The sequence below is a fragment of the Carettochelys insculpta genome, chromosome 1 (genome assembly GCF_033958435.1).
Source record: "Carettochelys insculpta isolate YL-2023 chromosome 1, ASM3395843v1, whole genome shotgun sequence".
In the NCBI taxonomy this organism is placed as follows: domain Eukaryota; kingdom Metazoa; phylum Chordata; order Testudines; family Carettochelyidae; genus Carettochelys; species Carettochelys insculpta.
In genome coordinates this window covers 55,911,973-55,935,498 of record NC_134137.1, presented here as the reverse complement: position 1 = coordinate 55,935,498, position 23,526 = coordinate 55,911,973, and the positions used below count along the sequence as shown (strand labels likewise).

General features: G+C 37.3%; 1 protein-coding gene across 7 annotated transcripts in view; it reads left to right on the top strand.

The window, feature by feature from the left end:
- The window catches only part of DCLK1 (doublecortin like kinase 1), a 335,634-nt gene that overhangs the window by 274,157 nt on the left and 37,951 nt on the right, over positions 1-23,526 (top strand). For 3 of the 7 annotated variants that reach the window (XM_074982397.1, XM_074982406.1, XM_074982415.1), the window contains 4 exons: positions 12,234-12,318; positions 15,074-15,182; positions 22,178-22,235; positions 23,299-23,418. In XM_074982397.1, the coding sequence (XP_074838498.1) occupies positions 12,234-12,318; positions 15,074-15,182; positions 22,178-22,235; positions 23,299-23,418 (372 nt within the window). Of the gene's footprint in view, positions 1-167; positions 225-12,233; positions 12,338-13,426; positions 13,468-15,073; positions 15,183-22,177; positions 22,236-23,298; positions 23,419-23,526 lie in introns of those variants that run through there. The other 4 variants (XM_074982429.1, XM_074982434.1, XM_074982421.1 and 1 more) reach the window with 2 other exon arrangements.

The window sequence follows — 23,526 nt, the reverse complement described above, 5'->3', positions numbered from 1 at the left end:
TAGGTCTTGATGACCTAATAATATAAGGTAAGCATTTATTTTTCTGCTACATTTCTGAGAAAGAAACAAAAAGATAGCAAACAAAAAGTAGCAAAGAGATTATAGGACAGTTGTAGTGTTACAAATTGAACACAATAAACAAATCTATACTGCACTTCATCTTACAGGACCTGTATCGCCCACTCTCTTCGGATGATTTGGATTCAGTAGGAGACTCAGTGTAAAAGAGAAAATGGAACAGTGTTTATGGTTTGTGATTTGGTGAAGGTTTAACATTTCTTATGGGATTAGCTGCTAATTTACAGTAACAGCAAACTGCACAAAAGAGTTTTGCATATTTAATATTAAAGAAATACAATCAAATAATATGATGATAATAATAATATTTATGAGGGCATTTGTGGTTTTACCACTTCTTTCTGATGCAAGCTTTAGGATAAGGCATTTAGTGCTTGACTCAGGTGTGAAAACCAAGTATGTGTGCACACATGATAGGATAATGACTGAACTGGGTGAAGATCATATAGAAATCAACTATAGGCACAGAACAGCACGCCTTTTATCTTCTGAAATAGTGATAATTTGTTCAAGGTTTTTAACATTGTTTTCTTTATTCACTATGGTATGCACATGAACTTTTTTTGCTCTCATAATAAATAGTTCCACTTGTGTTATAGTAAAAATTGTGACATCAGAGATTCTCCAGCCCTTGCCCCTCCATAAGATGAGCATTCACACCTATTAGATAACACAGTTTTCAATGTGCTCTTAATCTAAAGAAAAAAAATTGAGAAAACATATGTGATTGCTAACTGAAAAGAAATTATTTCAAAGTGCTGTTAAAAGTTCACTCTGCTGCAATTTAACTTAATGAAAAATTTCACAAGCAGGATTCACTGTGGAAGAGCTGTTAAGTTAGTAATTCTTGTGTTGCATAAGAAAGTAGATATTGATATGAAAAAAATTTAGTTGGAAAATATATATACCTGCTGGCAAACAGTATACTGTAACAAACCCATGACATCTCTTTCTGCAAACACATATTTTACTTACAAAGTGAGTATTGTTCACTTGCACTAGCAATAAGAAAATCTTTCTCAGACTCTGACATAAAGTATGTTTTGAACTTTTTCCAAAGAAGCCATTTGAAAATTGAAAACCTTTACAAATGCTGGTATTATGAATTAACCTCACGATGTCTGATTTTCTCTGAGTTCCTTTATTTTCTATATCATGGACATTTTATACAACATTAATATGCAAAACTCCTTTAATGCTAAAGTAGATCTTTCATTATAGCCAGCTGCTTAACAGACACTTACTAATTTGTTTGTTTTCTGCTGCTTTATTGTTAGAATGAGAGCTAACTGATATAATTTACATCATTATAGTCATTCCAGTTACATATTATATCTTAATTTAATATTTATTATGGTTTATATTTGATGCATAGTGTAGTGGTTATGTATTTTTAGTAATTCATTTAATGCTAGTATATCAAATATTTATTATTTAAGAATTAGGAATCTGGCCCAGTTGTGACACTGACCAAACAAAATATCTTCACAGGGGGTATTTTTTAGGCAACCAGTAACATCCCAATACAGCATCTTAAAAAAAAAAATCAGGAAAATATGCTTAAATAGACAGAGGATTGTTAGCTACTAAATAGCAACTTTTAAATGTAATATTTTACATTTATGCTAATTAGTTCTTAATAAAATTGGGTAGAAAAATATTGACAGGTGGCAGTATAGCACTCAGTCTGTCTAGTCTATTGCCATTGTCTTTACAGAGAACATAGAAAACAAACAATTGAAAGGGCAGCAGAACACAACACTTACCCCTGGTTGTAGTATCGTTTGAGGACAATGACACGGATCTCGCAGGATTTTCAGAGCAATTGGAGTAATCCAATCTGAACACATAATTCACCATGTCTGCTTCAGAGTACAGGTTTAAAATGATTTCCAATTGAGACACCTCTGCCAAGATCAAAAGGTGCCATGTTTTACCTGAGAGATTCTGCAGCTATAAAGTTATATGACCTTGTGCCTGTTGGTGTTTTTTTATTTGGTTGTTTGTTTTTTGGGTTTTTTTGTGGGTGTAGAAAAACAAAGAATATTTAGTAAGACCAGTAGAGTCCATGATGGGTGACACTGGGTTGGCATCAAGTTGCCAAAAATACAGAGAAGATAATGGAAGAGTGACAAAATAGCTGTTTGGGTTTGGTTTTGTCGGCAGTGAAAAGAAATTCTCAGAATTTTAACTTGTCTCCCCTCTGTTTTATGGACTACTACTTGATCAGAGCAGTCCATGAAACATTATTTATTCTGCACATACAGTAGTTATCGTCAGTGAATTGAATTTCTTGGCTTGGGTAGCTATGAAGGAGGGAAATTGACTTTGGGAGTAACAGATGACAGATATCCTTGCCAATTTTCCTTCCAGGCTGCTTCAAAGGATATGCTAGTCCCTAACGTTTAATTATTGAAACATACTATTCTTAAGGAGATATTAAAGGGACAGTGTACATCATTTACTTTGTGTATGGAAGTCTGTACAGTATTAAAAAGTAGTCTTTATAAACGTTAAGATTAACTTTCTCTCTGGAGTATAATTCCATTATTCCTGAGCAGAAATAAAATGTTTCTTTTGGACCAAGTTTCCAGTTTATTTGTGAACTGAAAGTGTGTTAACTTGGTATTGTAGCTTTGCGTGCAAAGAGTACAGTTTTTGTTACCTGACTTTGTCAATGTTATTAAATAGCAGAATAGTTTAGGCATCCTTTTATTATTTGGATTTTGAATAGTTCCTCTCCTTACCTTGCATGCTATGTTCTCACCATAAGGATTTTACCTGGTGTTTGAAAGTCTTGTATGGATTGTGAACATTTTGCTTCCCTTGAGTCTTGTGGCTAGGCATAAATATTTTCTCAATGCTTTTCTGCAACATTTTTTTAAAGCAACTAATAGGTCAAATGGTTTCGAATCCATGGACAAATACATCACGTTTCTGGCTTCTTTAAATTAATGTATGAAAAAAATTGTCTTTTTGATATAGTAAGGGCAGATGCTCGGTACAAATTGGTATTATTCTGTTAAAGTCAGTGGAATGATGACAACCTACACTAGCTGTACTTTTCCCCTGAGGAACTGTATACAATTTTAAAAGTTCTTACGTGCATCTAATGATGAATCTGGTTCAGCTCTCTTTTAAATTAATGGCAGAACCATCACTGACTTCAGTGAACAAAGAACTAAGCCCATATATGTAGAATTGTACACTTATGCAGGCTTATCAATAGTAGTAATGTTAAAAATGATAATATTTTGATGTATTTACTATCCCCACCCATGAAATGTGCTGTTCTGCATGGTAATTAAACCACATTGCGTTGAAATTTTGTCAAAAAAAATTCTGGAAACTTTCAGCATCAGTGTGTGGAAACTTGCTTTGCAAAACTGTAGAACAATTCACGAAGAGTACATTTTATTTGTTTGTTTTAGCCTCTTGCATCTTTTATGTTATGGCATATGTAGCTGTAAACATTTATACAGATATCAGTACAGTATTTATGTAAATATACATATGTTGTTATGTATCCATTTGAATATATATATTATAAGAAAAGCTATGTAATGTTATACTGCCTTAAAGAGCATATGACTTGAGGTTATTGGCATGCTTTTAAAAACTGAAATAGATAAAATTGCTTGTTTTTACAGTTTTATAATTTACACTACAACATAAATTTTCCAAAAGAAAATATATTATTACAGAAGATGTCCACCAACTCCAGATGTTAAAATTGACAGTACTGTAGAAAAAATCTTTAAATGGTACCCACAGAGAGGCTAAATTTACCTCTTCATTTGTTGAATACAAATGTTAATTTTACAGTGTTTTCTTTAATATCCTGTTATTACACAACCATATGCATCAAGACTGTAAATAATCAAAAGTTTTTAGGGTTATTTTAGTCAATAGCGAGAAGAGAGACTCTTACCAGAGTGCTCAATACCAATACAACCTTATGTCCCGCTTAGGAATTCTTTTACATGCACATACAGCTATACAAATGGTTGTTTAAGACCAATCAAAGTGTATTTGATGCCTCACCATAATCTCAGCAGATCCTTGCACTCTGAAAAGGAGATACTCATAGTTATAAGTTTTAGTAACTCTTGTTGAATGGCCTACTCTCTTTACACTCTGGGTATGATTTGTTAGAGTTCCCGAATGATCCTAACTTCCAATTAAAATCATTTGTGAGAGTGTGTGTGTGTGTGTACACATATGAGTATGTATACACACTTTTTTATATAAAAGCTAAATATATGTACACACCATGAACATAAATAGTTGTATGCCTTTTAATATCTGTATTTGCACATCTTGATATATTCACATTTCAGTCACCCTTAGGAGTGAAGTATGAAAAAAAATACTGTATTCATAGGCATGCTTCTTGTCTGATGTGTTGAAATGTAGAGGTGATTAGTTGTGGTTTTCTCTGTACATACTGTATTGTGTTTCTCTAATGAAAGATGAACTAAAGCCATTTCTGCTAAGCCCTCTATTTTAGTTGTCCCATAGTACTATAAATACTGACACATGAATCACAAAATAAGTTTGATTTTTTCAAAGAGCTGCATATGGCTTTTTCGCCGAGCAAAATTCTTGGATATTTTCATCTCAGATATTTCACTTTTTATTAATATGTTTCAGGAAACAAATTCAAACCTGTTAATTCATCAGAAAAATTTGTGAAACTTACAAAAATAAGTGCTGATTATTTGAAATAAAAGACTCAGCTAAAGAAAATCACTTCCATTTTCCGCCATTGTTACATTACATTGTGTTGTACTTGTATCATATTTGGCCATGTCATACTGGTTGCAGTTTGTTGTATTGCTAGATTTAACATTGCAAGTTATTGTAAATCATCTAATAAATAAATGGACAAAACATACACAATGGTCAGTGAATTTATTTTGAAAATGTGATTCTGAAAATCAGGCTTTAAAATAATTCTCATGGTTGTTAAAGTGTATACATATTACATGTGTATCGTTCATCTAATAGTTCAATTAATATAAGCACAAGGGATTCACAGATTCTAATAGATTGCTCTAAATGGTAGATACATTCAGTAGCGGTTAAAATTTAAATTCTGGGCTCTTGTGTATAGAGAAAAAGAGTTCTCTAAGGAAGTATTTTGTTTTTAATTGGATCTTTGGAGACAGTAAATTAACTGACTAGAATTGCTCACGTGCGATTTTGTGAGTGTATGATGAGATAGATTTGAAGTATGAAGTGAGACATTAACGTGATATATCCTAAGCAGTGTACCAGGTTCTTATGTCAACTCAGCTTTAGCAGCATTCTTCCTAATGCACCTTCTTAATAGAAAAATGTGTCTGCAAAATCTAAGAATATTAAACTGTACCTGCTGTATTTTAATATAATACTTTGTTTTCCCAGCACACCCTTGCCCTATTTCCTTTATATTTCCCCTAGTTTATCGGGGGGGGGTGGGAAAGAGTGTGGAACTTAGCAGCCGATGTCATTCCGTCTCTTGCTCGTTAATACCTCTTCAACACTTTTTCAAGGCTGTTACTATATGGATCTGTGAGACTGACACAAAATCCAGTTCAGTCCTTTTCATGATCACTGGGAAATTGGTCTGCCAGGTTCAAAGCCATTTTCCCTTAAAAATGTTTGCATTTTACATTTTCGTCAGTATACGGGGATGGCACGAAGTATTAGCCTAATGAAAACAAAAAATAAGTTACACTAAATCAGTAATTTAAAAGAGGGCACAAAATAACACAGAATTTCTTTCCTGAAATCTAAGGTATTGCAAAATCTTTTAAAATTCAGTCCTGACAAATAGATGAGATTAAAAATAAAAACACCAAAATACATAGCAGTGACTTAAAATTTCAGTTTCTTCTGTTGGATTAAAGAGATTATAATGTGTTTGTAACTTTAAAAAAAAACTTTACTGTTGTATGAGTAACTTTTACATTAACTGCAGTACGGATATAGTCAAGTTACATGGACCAGTTTCCTAACAGAGCCCTGTACAGACACAGAATTGGTCTCTGCATCTGCAAAAGTGATCCATGGATATCTACATCCACATATATGGATATAAAGCAGATATCCACAGATTTGCAGGGTTCTAGATTACATAATCTGTATAGCATCCTTATCTGCGTACCTGTAGATCTAAAGCAGATATCCATGGGTTTGCAGGGCTCTACTGGTTATATAGAATTTTTTAAAATCTATCTTGCCTTAGGAGATGCCAGAGATTGGGTGAGAGCAGGGACCAAATTACAATGACCCTTCAAAGCAGTAATTCCTCTAGCTCAGATTTAAGGCCAGTGCTTGAACACCAGACAGAAAATTGTTAGTCTTCTGATACTGTGCTCATCCTGTAGGCAAACAGAATAGTTAGACACTCAGCTTGTATGGTGACAAATGCAATACAAGAACTTACATAGAACAGGATTTAGTTTACCAGTTTTAGGTCTTTTCACCTGCATGCTATTCCTTCAGACTTTCCCGTCTCACCTTCACTCCCTTAAACTCTCAAGAAAAGAATGAATTATTTTCCTAAAATAAACATATAAATTATTGTTTGTGTTTTAACTGATGTTTTTGCTTGCTGCAGCATATATATCCTGAAGTGCATATGTGAAAAATGTGTAATCCCTCAAGCAGGATCTCATTTTAATCATGTTGTGCCATGGAGAAAAGTCATGCTTGCACACATTCCTGCTTCCCTTCTTTCCAGATGAAGGCACTTTATTAATAAATGTAGATCTCATGTTGGTTTAGTTGTATGTCCCAGCTTGAAAAGAAAACAATTGCCTCATTTCTCTTTCTGGCCATTGAAATCTATTCACTTACTTTTTCAGCACAAATATTATGGATTTGACATATCTCACTTAAGTAATATTTACTACCCTAGTACTGTTTGTGAGGGTTTTTTAATTGCTCGTCAGTGTTTGTCAAAAAAAAAAAAGTAATTAACCAAACAAAGGAAAACAAAGAATATTTTTCACTGGATTGAGAAGGGGCAGTAGAATTTTGTCTAACCCTTGTTTTTTCTCTGGACTGATAAAAGTGATTTTCTTCTTCAGGAATGGTACCAAAAGTACTATTTATTTTACTTTTTGTAGCTGACTTCTTGGCTTCTGGCTTTCTACATAGCTTTTTAAAACCTTGGCTGCTCTTGAAGTATTTCACATGTACCTTATTTTCTTTTTTTACTGGCTTTGACAATATAACTTCATTGGAATTAGGTGAACAGAATCAGGTTCTTAATCTCATTTCTACACTTATCTGTTGCCCTTCTTTAGTCACTAAACACGATAACCATTTGATTAGGTAATGGGCTTCCAAGGAAAATGATTGAGTTAAAGTAATATAATAACCCAATATATTTATAAATAGATTAAACACCCATGGATCACAATATTGTATAGGTTGAACCCCTCAATCCAGAACTCTGTCTGGCAACATCCATAATTCATAATGATTTTAGCTAGCTGGATTTATCTAAGGTCCCATAAAGTTCGTTTACAGCTACCAGTCCTGGCTCTCAGTGATCTGTGCTGTTATTTAGCTATAATTTACCCCTAATTGTTGTTAGGAGCCCAGTAAGCAGCAGAAGTTTTGTTAATGAGTTAGACAATGTTGACATCCCCGGTCCAACAAATTCTTCCATTCAACCCTGATCAGGTCCTAAAAGTGCTCGACAAGAGAAGTTTGACCTGTATAAACAAGGAGATGGGCACCTTTGCCTAATTGGCTTCTTTAGTTTCTACAGATCTTTGTTGATTTTACACATATTTCTAGGTATGTTGAAACACTGTTGAAATGTTTACCCTTTCCCTTTATCATGTTTGTGACATCCTGGATAATTCTTGGGGAAAGCCACTCATGTGCTATAATAATTTAAATAATTCCCTTATGTTGCCTCATCACTGTGCCTGACCAGCGCTTTATGTACTTATTTTCCTATGGTTTATTATTATCCTTCTAACAGAACACAATTCCACATATGCTCCAAATGCAGCTTTACACCTGTGTGGATTTTTGTTACTGATATTTTGTCCAGCTGCTTCCTTCACATTAGCAAAAGACAAAGGAATCTGTTGTCAGAAGACTTTGTAGATGCCATATGCACTAATAAAGGTTCTAATAAGTTTGGAAAATGTAATCCAATGTTCAGTTTTCAAGATTCAGGAATTTGCTCTTCATTAACTTACTTCCTAGACATACTTGATATGGGTTTCCTTTTGTAACTGCTTCACAACAATAGTCCACCAAAATAATTCCCTCCGTTTGTGTTGGAGTGTGATAGAAGATGAGGTTTTAGATCAACTCATCTGAAGAGAGGAATCCTCAGATGTATGCAATATTTCGTCATATTTTTGTCTTTGAATTTGAGCAATGGCAGTTAAGGTGCATCCTTTAAATACTTACAGTGGTTGAATAAATCTCTCAGTAGGACATGCTTGAAACTCAATAGTGCTAATCTTCCCATTCACATCAATAAGAAGTGTGGCTTGTTGGCCATCTGTTGAGTGAGCCTGAATAGGATCTGAAATACCTACACCAAAGACCTGATCTTTTTATGCCATTGCTTTTATGTAGGTGTGTCATAAAAGGAGCCAGGTGCCAGCAACCTGTGCAACTGGTCCCTGTTAAAACTGCTCAGAGGTGATGACATTTCAAGTGCCTCAAGTCTCATAAAACTAAATCAGCTAATTGCATTAAGGTCTGTGGTTGAAAATACCTTGTTCTTGCACAGAGGATTTTTTTTTGTTCCCCCTTTGTAATAACCCTAATGGGATGTACAGCTGGGAGGGCTACCATATATTCAACAAACAACTGCATCAGGATTAACAAACCAACTGGAAGCAACACCACGCCTCTCAAGGGAATGGGGCCCAGAGGGCTTTCACTTTGGCTAGAAAAATGAGCTAATTAAACTTTAAATGAAGTCTGAGTGTCCTAGCTTACAAAGCGATGAATAAGTAAATCACTTTATCTAATTCTAGAGACCTGAAATACACAATAAAAAGCAAATTGTTTGTGTCACTTTTAGCTAGTAACCTTGCCTTCATTATCAGATGAGACTGTTGGTGTGTGGTGATTGTGAATATAGGTATACACAATTCCTGAACATTATAAATATTATTTTTAAAGAATCTGCTTAATGAAATTGGAGGGTTACCTTAAATGTGATCTAAAAGATATGTTTTCTTCATTGTTTCTGCAGCCTAACAGTCTTAAAAATCATTAACAGTCCTTTCATTTTAACTGTAGTCAATACACACTTCTTTGTTGCATACAACTCTCACTGCTTTCTGTTCAGGCCTCTGGTAGAGTATACAGTAGGGTCTCAACATTCACAAGGTTTCCCTTTTGAGAACCCTCACAAATGTTGAATTTCACAAATATGGGGGCTCGGAGCCCCATGGAAGCAATGGTTGCCAGGGCTACCTGTCTGGAGCCCCAGGGAAAGCTGTGGTTGCTGGCGCTCCCTGCCCAGAACCCTGGGGATTCAGCAGCCACCCAGAGCCCTGAGAAGCGGCAGCCACCGGTGCTCTCTACCCCAGAGCATTGGGAAGCGGCTGCTGGCGGCTGCTCACAAATACTTGAATTTGTGAAACTTAGGTTGGCAAATGTTGAGACTCTACTGTAATTTTGTGTATAATCAGTAGTACTTGTGGTACCATCTGCTATAAAGATTCATTTCACCATTTAAAATGCAAAAACTATATGCTGTAACAGTTTGGTAATCTGTCAAAATACTAATGCTTTCAGTAATCTTGGGTTATAATACTTTGGAGCTTTTAAAGATCATTTTATGATGAAGTATACATGATGTACTGAACATATTTAAATGCCGTACTCTTAAGAAAATACACTGAGGAGGCAGAAGAAATAATAGTTTGTATGTGCTGTTATAAGAGAGTTAAAAGAAGCACAAGAAAAAGTAGTAAGAGCTATTCAGTCTATTTTCTTCTTGTAGAAGAGTAAAATAAATATTTTTCATCATTCTGTGATAATCAAATGGAATACATTTAACTGCCCTGGGAATTCATGGAGTCAAGCTGTATGCTTATTACTTGTTTCCCATCTACCTTGTCATTTGCAAATGTTTGTGAGGTGAGTTTTCACTGAAATACATAGCAGAGCTTAAATACAGCTTGTTTACGTTAACACTTTTCCCAAGTCTACAGCAAGGGCAGTAATTTTCCAGTGAATGGTATGAGGCCAGTCATTGCACACACACACATCATTAAGGTGCAGTAAATGAGCGAAGTTTTAATCCCAGTCAAAGCTCAAAGATGTGGTCACATGAATGAAAAGACTGGGTTTCTGATGTATAAAAGAAAAAAAACACAGAAATTCTTTAGGCATGGGATGTACAACTCATGAGGATTATTTAAAGAAAAGTCGGCCAAAATGAATCACTAAAAGTATTGATCTCAATTTAGTGTAAGAGAAATTAAAGTGTGGCCAGCAAATACAAATAAATGCAGCTTTCTGATCAGATTCTAACTCTGGTAATGCATACCGGGGTCAGTACTGCCCTGAAGTTTCAGCTGAAAACCATATGATTCTTGATATCCTACCCCAAAGAGTTATGTTTTCCCCTAAAACATAAACCTTTATTTCATTTGTGGATGAAAAGATTCCTCTAAATAGTTTGGTTTCCCAGTTAAGTTTGCATTATTTATTAATTGATTACTAATACTTCCACATTTCCAGAGCTCCAAGCACTCTTTTGAGTACAGTAGAACCCCAGCTTATGCAGAGGTTTTATTCTTCTGCAACCCTGCATAAGTCAAATTTCGCGTAACTCTAGGGAGCTAGGAAACTGACCAGCACAGCACCACTGGTCATTTTCCTTTCTCCTGTGAGTGGCAGGCGGCCAAGAGCCACCCCTGACATGAGCTGAAAAACTGACCACTACAGCACCTGACCAGCCTGTCCCTGACCAGTGCAGCTGTGAGTGTCAGGGAGCTGGTGCCTGGCTCCTAGCTGCCCGCTGCTCAGAGAAGCCAAGAAACTGAGCAGCGCTGGTCAGTGTCCCTGCTCCTCTTAAGTGGTGGGGAGCTGACACCTGGCTCCAGGATGCATAGGAGCCAGGAAACTGACCAGCACTGTTGCACTCGTCAGTTTTCTGGCTCCCTTGAGTGGCGGGTAGCCACGTACCAGCTCTCTGCCACTCAGAGTCATGTTAACCTGAGATATGTGCAACTTAAGTGTGCATATCTCAGGGTTCTACTGTACTACAAAGAAAGATACGGTCCAGACCCTGCCCCTAATAAGCTGTAATGTAAATTATGCATAGTATCATCTCACTCTACATAATAGGTAATTTGGTGACAAAGTACAAAACAGTGCAACACTTTGGAAGCTTTCTTCATGAAAAATGCTTTATAAATGCAAGGGTGGTATTCTCACACAATTTTCATGATTAAATGAGGGCTCCTTTAAGTTTAAAGTGCTGTTGTTACATTTGTAGACTATTTTTTTTTCAGTTTTCAGGATGGAAGAATCCTGGAGATGCATTCCGAACTCTAGACTCACCGATGGTGTTTCTGTGGCTGGGACATCATTTAATCATTAGGCAGAGAGATGCAGCACAGAATAAGAGAGCTCTAGAAAACAAGCATATATATATGGCAATGTTGTTTTATTTGCTCCTTATACAACAAAAATGTGCAGCCTGTTATGGGACATTTTGGGGAGGCACCAAACAAAATAGGTTTCAGTCGTAACTGGCATTTTGGTGTTGATATTAGCGGAGTTAAAGTGATGTGAAGACAACTTAGTTTTGGAAACTTCCTGCCAACAAAAGATACACCAATTTGGTGACCTCTCGGATTTCATCCACAAAAATGTGCATTGGATATAAAACTTTTCTAAGCTTATTTTTCAATGGAAGGTTCATAGAAGCTGAATGCCACAATATAAAGTAGGAAAATCTGCAAAAGCAAGGGGAATAAAACAATTAAATAAGCAGCAATATCTAACTTTTGATAAACATCCTTTAGTGTTCCTTTCACGGGTATGTCTTCCATGGAAAGTCCTGTAAACTCCCCTCTGAGGCTTCTGTCTGGTACAGACGCGTGGAGATACAGCTGCACTTTTAACAATCATTTCTGTCTTCATTTGTCTTTCTCCATTTCCAGAGTTCCCAACATAGTGGCTCCTCTACCTCATTAGCATCCACCAAAGTTTGCAGCTCTATGGATGAAAATGATGGACCTGGAGAAGGTAAAAAGAGACTGTTCCGATGGTAGAAGTTTTGTTGACGTTTCAAAACAAAGATAACTCAGCAGCTATGTGGGAAATGAGTTGCTGCTCATGCTGAAGAGAGCAAGAGTTCCAGGAATGATTGACTATACCTTTAACAGGTTACCAGGTTTACTGAACTTATTAAACATGGGTTCTATGCCAGCATGATATTTGCCCTGCAACCGGAACAGTATTCAAGCATTTCAGTTCCACTGCCCCTAGGTACCAATCCCAGAGATTCCAGAATAGCTCTGAGAAGCAGTGGATCCTGGATGGATTTGAAAAGCCACTGTGCAATCTGGGACAATAATAGCAAAACTAGTTGAACAATTTCCTCCTTGGCACTAAATGGGTTCAAGAAGAAACCCAGTTCTGAAACATAAGAACTTTGTCTGATTCAGTCAAATTTTAGAATACTTGTGAATTATTTGCAATGCTTTTGTTTGTGGATACAAAGTGTGAAGAAAGTCAAACTTGATAATCAACAGAAATCTATGAAATACTAGCCCTGTTGAAGTCAGTGCTGTTGACTTCAATAAATTCAGGATTTTATACAAAGTGTCACTAAAGCATCAGGGAATAAACTGGTTAATTTGTAGAGAAGGCCCAACAGCCATCTTAATGGCCCATCTTTTTTTTTAATTATAAAAATTCTAATTTTATTATAAAATTTATTAAATTTTTAGATGGTGAACTGAAGAGGATGATGGTTTATTATGGATTTCTGACATATTCATCTAAGTTACAAGCACTCCCATTTGAGTACTTAGTGGGATATGTTTTTTTCATTTGTACTGAGTATCTTTAAAAACATTTACAAGACATCCCTCTAAAAGACGAAAAATAAAAGGAACTGAAGGGGCTCAAAATGGTGAAGAGTTAGAAGGATAATTAATAATTTCAGGGGCAACTGGTCAAATATTTTTTTAAAATAGAATAAGTTCTGGAATAATTCTTATGTTAAGTTTTTTTGTTTTGTTTTTTGTTTTTTGTTTTTAAATAAAAGGAGAGGGTTATGGGATGAGAGGGATTTAATTCTGGCAAAAGTGCCAAACTCTAGGAACTAGCATGACAGAGGTCCAGTCACCTACCTGTTGAAGAGGGGATGGAAGGAACCTGTAATCAGCAGTTGCCCACATGAAACCGAACACCCCGACACACGAAAGTTCTGCAAGGTCATCATTCCTTTTAGGGATGGGGACGTACTTTCTGCCTTTCATTTTATATTCATGAGCAGTGTGCTTAACATTCACAACCTATAAGGGGACCTGTTCTATGTTTCAAGGCATTTAGAATCCAGCACAGACAGAACAGTTCAGACATACATTCATATATTGGATGCTGGCATGAGATCACGATGGCATAAGAGGAGGTCTTTTGATATGATATAAGTTAATTTGACATTTGATTATAAAATACAAGTGGCAATTAGAGGGCAGTTGTATATGAAGCAATAGCTCATGCTATATAACCCTTTAACATACAAAAGTGCTTTGGATAATCAGCACAGTGAGTACCCTGTCCCAAACTTAATGGGATAACAAGCTTAGAGGACGCTCAGGATCTTTACCATAGTCTGCCTGAAATAAATTCATCTGAATAGTTCTGTAATCTGGAGTGTCCATGCACCTGTAACTATATTTTTTTAATGAGCTAAAGAACAGCATTGTTTTTTTGCAGAAAAATGACAGCCCCAATCTGATAAATACTCTTAAGGCATGTTAATGACTAAGTTATGGTGGCTGAGGGTAGCCTGTACTTTGATGCTTCTCGTTCCAACACACGTGCATATATGCCCATACCATTGCAGCCTATGGGGGGAAATACACAAATGACAATATTTCAATCTTAACACCAAATTGGAAAATATGTATGTTTTGGGGGTTTTGGCCGAGAAGTCCCTCTCGCTTTGTATTCTGGTGTGTGAAATGCAGTTAAAATTTACTGCCTTAGAGAGTGTAAATTTCAGAGTCACTGTTTTAAAAGGATTTTTTAGATATGAGTAAATATCCAGTATATTTATGTGGACCAAGTCTAGTTGGTGTTGATTGAAGTCCATTGCACCAACTTTTGGAAGCATTAGCAGGCTACACTACTTTTTCATATGTACTTCAAGAATAAAGGTGCATTAATAAGCACTAAAGTAACAGACCTGACAAACCTTTTCTATATATGGACACCATGGGTAATGCAATTTTCTTAAACATCTGGTGCCCAGGTTGCATGTGAAGGTGATATAATTGGGAACATTTGTTTAAAACTAAATTTTTAATATTGAGGGGAAAATAGCACTTAACACATGAAGAATTTTATGGATGTCTCACTTTACAGGATGTAATAAAATAACTGCTTGAGTGTTAGATTTTTTGGTACATATATTTAATCATACTGTGTCAAGCAGTTCTAACCCTTATCAAAGGGCTCAACTACTCTTGTGCAGACCACAAAGGCCCTTTCATATTTAAAAAATACAATTTTAGTTTTACACATACTGCAATAGGGACTGCAAGTGGTATAAACCTTGCCTGTCTGCGTCTACAGCCCATAGGTTTTATTTTTCATCATATGATCTGTGTGAAACCTATTGAGTATATACAATGTCAGCAATATGGTTTTGCAATACACTAAATGAGATATTGATTCTACATGGTTTCCATTGGACCAAAAGCACATGTTATGTGCAACATCTGCATTTCCTTCTCTACCAGTAAAAATATACTAATTATTTTTTCAGAAGTGCTGGAGGAAGGCTTCCAGGTTCCAGCATCAATAGCAGAAAGATATAAAGTTGGAAGAACTATAGGAGATGGAAATTTTGCAATTGTAAAGGAGTGTATAGAAAGGTGAGAAAGATTATTTGCTTATTACTGTAAAAACAATCATTAATATTAATCATTAATATAATGCTTTTCCTAGGTCATATCTTTATTTGCAGACCATGGGAGCTGTGGAATAAGGTAATATATCAATGCCAGATGTAAGCAGTGGAAAAACTAGTATAATAACCTGTGCTATGAAAACAGGAGTAGTTCAGAAAGACAGTCTATAACTTCAATGCTTTGGCAGTGTTATATAATTTTCCCCTCCTGTGCTCAGCACAGTTGGATCAGGTCTGTAAGTTCTCAGTGCTCTCAAGCAAAATATTGGAAATTGTTTTCTTGCAGTTTACTCTTCCAGCTTTCCTTTTTGATGGGTTAGAACAGACTTGAACAGGATTGAAAGCTCTAGCACATATGTGTTTATCTTTCTTCCAAGTGCATTCTGTGCAAGTGCAGGAAAGAAAAGCTACATATGGTAACTTTATGAAAATGGCACTGTTAAGCAATTGAACTAACTTTATATTTCACTATGCCATGAAGCAGTGCTGACTATCAGCATCATTTCTAGGTTATTCTTAATAAAACATGTGACCCTGTGGTCTACTGCTTTGCTTTGTCCTACAATGTGGTGTCAACCAAACCCCAGTGGACAAAAGGAACAGAATAAAGTATGGGAGACTGACTGAAATGCATAGGCAACAAGAGGGCAGAGTTTGAGTTTATCATCCCTAAACCCTGAAATAGGCTGTGCTATCACATACCCACTAAGAGGTGTGTGTGTGTGCAAGCACGTGAGAGAGAGAGATGTCTGTAAAACTTCTAGTGCCTAATGGCGGCATTATTAGAGAACCAATAGAGCATGGTGCAGAAGAGACAGAGGTGATGTCCACAGCAGAGATTACTAGGAAACTTCTGTTTCTAATGATGTCAGTGCAGAAGATGGTCAGGAAAAAAAAAAGAGCCAGAGAACTATGTCCACAATAAACAGCAGAGCTGCCAGTAGCTGATTATGGGAATTCACATCCACTGACATTACATCCTATTGAGGAGCGATTTACAGAAGACTCAATGGTGGTTTCAGATGAAAATCTAACATTTCAGCATGTAATAACTTTGAAGCTAGCCACTATATCAATCATTGGCAGGGTGCAGGCTAGAGTCTCCCAGGAAAGTAATTGGTCCCAGTCTGGAATTCAGATTGAGTTGTCATGGGTATAACAAATTAACAGCTGTTGCGGAAGCCCGGGAGAATGAGCTTTCTTTCTGCAGGCTCAGGATTCAAATGGTATAAGACCAAGGCTATTGTGAGACCTTTAGAGTTGCCTTTCAGCAGCATTTTAAAACAGGAAAAAAAAATTCAATAAACAGAAAGTATGAAGAAAGTATGAAGAATCATGTCCATTGCATCCCATGGCTGGGGCTGCAAGGAGGTGCCGGTACTCAGTACGAGCAAGTACCAGCACCTAAAAAGTACTGCCTTTGAGAGAGATTATGATGATGACCCAAAAGATCTTTCAGATCAAACTCCAGAGATGAAAATGACCTCTTATAGGAGCCCTGAGCTAGAAAATGTAGAAACCCAAGGAAAGAGGAAAATAAACAAATTAGAAAAGGCACATACAAAGCCATTCACAAAAAGACAAGACAAAGTGAAAGAAACAGGAAAAGGGGAAAGGCTAAAACTAGGGTGAAAAAGGAGAAAAAGGCAAGTTTAAAATGAAAGAAATAATAGATTAAAGAAGCTGAAGAATTATGCATCCAAATAATGATGAGAGAGTCAGAAACTCTACCCTGCCTCCAATTACACGTTTAGTCAAGCTATGTTGGGCTTTTCAGGTGTTTCTGAAGTTGAGAGGAGATGTATTACAAGGCACTGACAGAACAATGTTGGTCTCTCTACACCCAGAAATAGTGCTACCACTTGCCAGTTTTCTCTACTAACTGTCTACATGGAATACCCGATAAAGTGACTATTTAGAGAATACATGATTTTGTGGTCTGGTTGTGTAGATCACCCAAACACTGCATGCTTTCCTGCGTATGTTGTTTGAGTTAAAGAGAAAATATTGGAAGAATGTATTTGAGTGTTAAACCAGCTGACTTGGTTACCATGGCTGTGTCTATACTAGCCCAAAACTTCAAAATGGGCATGCAAATGGCCATTTCGAAGTTTACTAATGAAGCACTGAAATACATATTTAGCGCCTCATTGGAATGCCAGCAGCCGTGGCACTTCGAAATTGACATGGCTCGCCACCGCGTGGCTCGTCCAGACGGGGCTCCTTTTCAAAAGGACCCCTCCAACTTCAAAGTCCCCTTATTCCTATTTGCTGATAGGAATAAGGGGATTTCGAAGTTGGTGGGATCCTTCGAAAAGGAGCACCGTCTGGACGAGCTGCGTGGTGGTGAGCCATGTCAATTTCAAAGTGCCATGGCTGCCAGCATTCTAATGAGGCACTGAATATGTACTTCAGCGCTTCATTAGTAAACTTTGAAATGGCCATTTGTATGGCCATTTCAAAGTTTTGGGCTAGTGTAGACACAGCCTATGAGCGTGAGTGCAGAGAAACAGAAACATTAAACTAGTAAATGTAAAACACTTTCATCAAGACCTAAAACGGCTTTTCTAAACATAAAAAAGTGTAACTTTAAAGTCTGATATCTCGTCCTCACATGGCCAGGAGTGAATGCTGGGCAACGTTAAAAAGTGAAAGAAATTTCCTCTTCTCATTCAGATAGAACTCTGTGTCTGGCACAGCACTAAACCTCAATATTGTGACTTTTTCATCTCTTGAAAAACCCTTTCACTGGGTTAAGACTGAATCTTACTTTTCCTGTGCCTTCTGTAAGAATTTTAATGCAGTATTTATTACATCTCCAATTTATCACATGCATCTCTCCTCCACATACATGGTGTGAAGCCACATGTAGGGGTGAACGTGCTCATAAAAAATCATGACCATGATCCTGCATTCCTTCTGTACCCAAACTCCCACTGGATTTTGTGAAAACTTAGTGTGTAGAAGGAATGCATTTGGTTTATGAAACTTTTGGTTAGCAAAAGAGCTAGCAATAGTTATAAATGGCAGTAATTTGAATGTTCTATTTAGCACTATACCTTTCTATTCACTATAGGTGGTAGATATATCCTTGCTTGCCTATCTGATTGTCTCTTTCTGGTCTGCTCTGAATGTTTCCTTAATAGACCTGTTAGATTGCAAAGCTAGTCAATATTACACAATTTTTCAGTGGAAAGAATAAATAGGATATTAACTTACTTTATCCTTGTATATATTTTTTCATTTTACGAATTTATAATCCCCAAATCAAAGAGTAGCCAAAATTGCTGTCTGCTTGTTACATTTTTACCGTGTCACGTAAGCAATTTTTCTGGCAGTATGTTTTCAAACAAATTTATTTCTAACATATCAAATTTGGGATAAATCTGACTTTCCATGCTATTAAATATTTCCAATGTTTTGGGGCACATATCATCTTACACAGAAAAAAAATCGTTTATATCCTTTTTGTGACAGAAAGGAAGCTTCCCTAGGACAGATAAGTGTGATTCACTAACTTTGAGGAAGAATGTTTTCCCTGAGTTTTAGCCCCAAGCATCTGAGTTTCTGAAGCCCTCCCTCTCACAAAAAAAAAAAAAAATGACACTGTTATTATCTGTCCCTTTTCACATTTGATTGTATCTTCTCAGAATAAGTACACACATGAAGGCCACCTCAGGGCGAAGAATGGGCCACTTTTCAGAACTGTAGCATGAAGCCCTCTAGTGGGGAAAAGATAGATATCAGGTTGATTTGTCACTTTTTCGTTTTGTTTTGTTTTAAATTACGCCTTGAGCAGCAGTACTGTAGTTTTAAAGAGATGATCATTCAACTTATTTTCTTGGGAAACTCTCTCACTTTGGCTCTGTCTACACGTGAAGCCTACATCGAAGTAGCCTATTTTGATGTGGCGACATCGAAATAGGCTATTTCGATGAATAACGTCTACACGTCCTCCAGGGCTGGCAACGTCGATGTTCAACATCGACGTTGCGCAGCACCACATCGAAATAGGCGCTGCGAGGGAACGTCTACATGCCAAAGTAGCACACATCGAAATAAGGGTGCCAGGCACAGCTGCAGACAGGGTCACAGGGCGGACTCAACAGCAAGCCGCTCCCTTAAAGGGCCCCTCCCAGACACAGTTGCACTAAACAACACAAGATCCACAGAGCCGACAACTGGTTGCAGACCCTGTGCATGCAGCATGGATCCCCAGCTGCAGCAGCAGCAGCCAGAAGCCCTGGGCTAAGGGCTGCTGCACACAGTGACCATAGAGCCCCGGAGGGGCTGGAGAGAGAGCGTCTCTCAACCCCTCAGCTGATGGCCGCCATGGTGGACCCCGCTATTTTGAAGTTGCAGGACGTGCAACGACTACATGGTCCCTTTGAACGTCGAAGTAGGGCGCTATTCCCATCCCCTCATGGGGTTAGCGGCTTCGACATCTCGCCACCTAACGTCGATGTTAACATCGAAATAGCGCCCAACATGTGTAGCCGTGGCGGGCGCTATTTCAAAGTTAGTGCCGCTACTTCGAAGTAGCGTGCATGTGTAGACACGGCTTTTGTGTCCTACTTTATATCTTTCTCTGAAGCCCTGCTGACTTTAGAGTCTGAATGTGATAAAGGATTTATCCCCTTTTTCTTTTTTATAAATGTTCCAATTACAAACATTGCATGTCAGGGTGTATAATCAGCTCAACTTGACCTCCCAAGGTGGCATTGTGGCCAAATCCAATCTGTGTGCGTAAGCAGGAATCTCAAGTGGCAGAGTGGTAATTGTACCTCTTTATGTGGCACTGGTGTGACCAGTGCTGTAATACTGTGTGCTGATCTAGTGCCCGCAATTCAAGGAGGATTGGAAGGGGTTCAGAGAAAATCTTTGAGAATGATCAAGGATTACAAATATGCCTTATAGTGATAAACTCAAGGAGCTCAATCTGTTGGATTTGACAATGAGAGAAATATGGCGAGGGAAACAAAAGATTTAATAATGAGTCCCGCTCTAGCAGAGTAAGATAGCAGCTATGTCTACATTAGGCCCCCCCTTTCGAAAGGGAGATGCTAATGAGACACTTCAGGATATGCTAAAGAGGCACTGCATATTCATTGCAGTGCCTCATTAGCATAATGGCAGCTGCAGCATTCCGAAAGTGCCACTTTCGATCACACGTGGCTCATCTACACAGGTCCTTTTTGAAAGGGCCCCACACACATCGAAACTGCCTTATTCCTATAACCAATAAATATGCAGTGTCTCATTAGCATCCTCCTTTTGAAAGGGGAGGCTAGTGTAGACATAGCCAACATGTTGCAATGTCTGGAAGTTGATTGTAGAAAAATTCAGACTGGAAATAAGGCCTACATTTTTAACACTGAGAATAAGTAACCATCGGCACAACTTACCAAGGATCATGGTCGGTTGTTTGTCACTGGCCATTTTAAAATAAAGAGATAAAATTTTCCTTAAAGTATACTGTAGGAATTATTTTAGAGAAATTCTATGACCTGTTGTATATAGGAGGTCAGACAATGATAACAATGGTTCTTTCTGAATTTGGCCTTTATGAATCCTAAAATTAACGTTCTAGTATTATGCTGTTATAGATATGAATCGGCATACTGCAGTATGGTAATTAAAGCGTTCAGTCATTTCCCTAAAACACTATTTACAGGGCATGACTCATTAATATCTACCACTTTCCAGACTGTTGATCTTTTTTGGCATTATACATGGCATCTCAATTTAACTGCATTTCATTTCATGAAGAATAGAACAATTGACTTGTGCATTTCTAGTTATGATTTTTCTTTCTTTATGCACTATTATTCAAAATTCTCTGAAGATACTGCAGTAAAACTATTTTAAACTGGATTCATTTGGATCTTATTGGCTGTGTCTACACCACCTCCCCACTTCAAAGAGAGGATGGATGGTAAGTAGGGTGTTGGGAGTTTATTAATGAAGTACCGCGGTGGATATGCAGCACTTCATTAAGCAAATTCCCCGTCTCCCCCCTCCCATGGCAACTTCAAAGGGTTAAACTTTGAAGTGCCAGCTCTCGTCTAGCCATGGCTAACGCACCAGTACTTCGAAGTGCTTGGGCAACTTTGAAGTCCCTTTACTCCTCCTACTCAGAAGTAAAGGGACTTTGAAGTTGCCCAAGCACTTTGAAGTACCAGTGGATTAGCGTGAGCCAGCACTTAGAAGTTTAACCCTTCAAAGTTGCCATGGGGGGAGGGGAATTTGCTTAATGAAGTGCTGCATATGCACCACGGCACCTCATTAATAAACTCCCAACACCCTACTTCCCATCCTCCCTTTGAAGTAGGGAGGAAGTGCAGACACAGCCATTGTAAAATAAAGATATTTTTGTAAGAGTTGCTCACTGAATTGTTCATTGTCCATTTCTCACATATATGCTTGGAGCTATACGAATGGAGTTCCATGTTCTGTCCTTTCAGAGGATCTCTGTATCAGAGTAGTAAACAACCTAAGAAAAGGATGAAAGTGTCTTTAGTTTGCCTAATAAGCTGATCTTTCCTTATCATTAATTTGAACTAAGAATCGATATTGGCAGCAGTGGAAGATTTTGTTATATGCCAGATGCTATCCAAACATTTAAACAAAGAAAGGCAGTTTCTACCCATAAGAAATCCTAAAATCCTATCAGGTTTGTGCTCTTGTTTCAATAGTTCTCTTGATCTATTGGGATCATCAGTACAAAGAAATGTTAACATTTGTATCCCCAGAACATTTGTCCTAGATTTGTCCTGTTAAAATCACCATCCTTAAACTCAGCAGCGTTACCATGCACTTACCACATTCTTCAAACATATTCAGATGATATTCTTTTTCATCTCAGCAGTTATGGGTACTAGGCTGGAACAGCAAACACAAAATCCATTGGGAAACTTTCATTGCAATTAAAAGTTTAATTTATCTTTCATCTTTTCTTAGGTCCACTGGTAGAGAATATGCTCTGAAAATCATAAAAAAAAGTAAATGTAGAGGAAAAGTAAGTATGAGAGCTCATATAAGAAGTATGAATGTTTTCAACAAAGCATTTTTTCTGTGAGATTGGCATCCTGTTTTAACAGATAACGTCAGCATGAGAAGTTTTTGGTGTTTGAAGTGTTCTGGCCAATGGCAGAATTTTTGCTGATGTGGGCATTTGTCCTTTGAATTTTCTGCCTGTGGCAGGCCATCAGATCACAAGTCTAGCTGCCTGCAGAGTATAATAGAAGATGCATTTATCTGGCACAACATCTGACTATCTGCATGTGTGTTTGTTTTAACTACTGTCATTAAAGTGTTTAACTCCTAGGGTGCTAAATGCTATAAAACCAGCAAAATAGTAGAAATAATCACATATAGTAAATGTTATACTAAGTAAATTGCTGTTGGTATTTTATAACTCTTTTCTGGAAATATGGACCCATATTTTTAATTGTTCATAATGTTTTTATTAGAAAATTTTCTAAGAACTGACTTTTCTCATCCCACATTTTGCTTTTTTTTGTTCTTTTCTCTGACAGTGATGCTGTTGCAAAACATTTTCTACATTGCTTAAAACTATTTAGCTGTGGCCACACTTACACAAAATTTCAAAATGGCCATGCTAATGGCCAAATTGGAGGATATTAATGAGGTGCTGAAATGAATATTCAGTGCCTCATTAGCATGCTGCTGGCCATGGCACTTTAAAAAAGTGATAGGAATAAGGGGACTTCGAAATCTGCGGGAGTCCTTTCGAAGAGGACCCCTGTGTAGCTGAGCCATGAGTGATCAAAACGTGGCACTTTTGAAGTGCTGCGGACGACAGCATGCTAATGAGTCACTGAATATTCATTTCAGTGCCTCATTAGTATCCTCTGATTTGGCCATTAGCATGGCCATTTTGAAATTTTGCCCAAGTATGGCCACAGCCTTTGTGATTTCGTGGGCTCTTTAGAAAGTTTTTCCAATATTTTTTTGAAAGTCCCAAGTGCCTCTGAACTCTCCATCATGCAGTTAGAGGGTGAAAAGGGAAACATTTTCTCACTAATCTGTATTCATTTAAGATTTGTGTTCTGTGGCAGGAGCACATGATCCAGAATGAGGTATCTATTTTAAGAAGAGTCAAACATCCCAATATTGTTCTTCTGATTGAGGAGATGGACATGCCAACTGAGTTGTATCTTGTCATGGAGCTTGTAAAGGTGCGTATTTTGAAGGAGATCACCCATGTACCTAAATCCTGAGATTTTGCTCAAGCAGCTTTACCCATAGTATATGATAAAACTCACTAAACTGCCAGTCACTTTTAG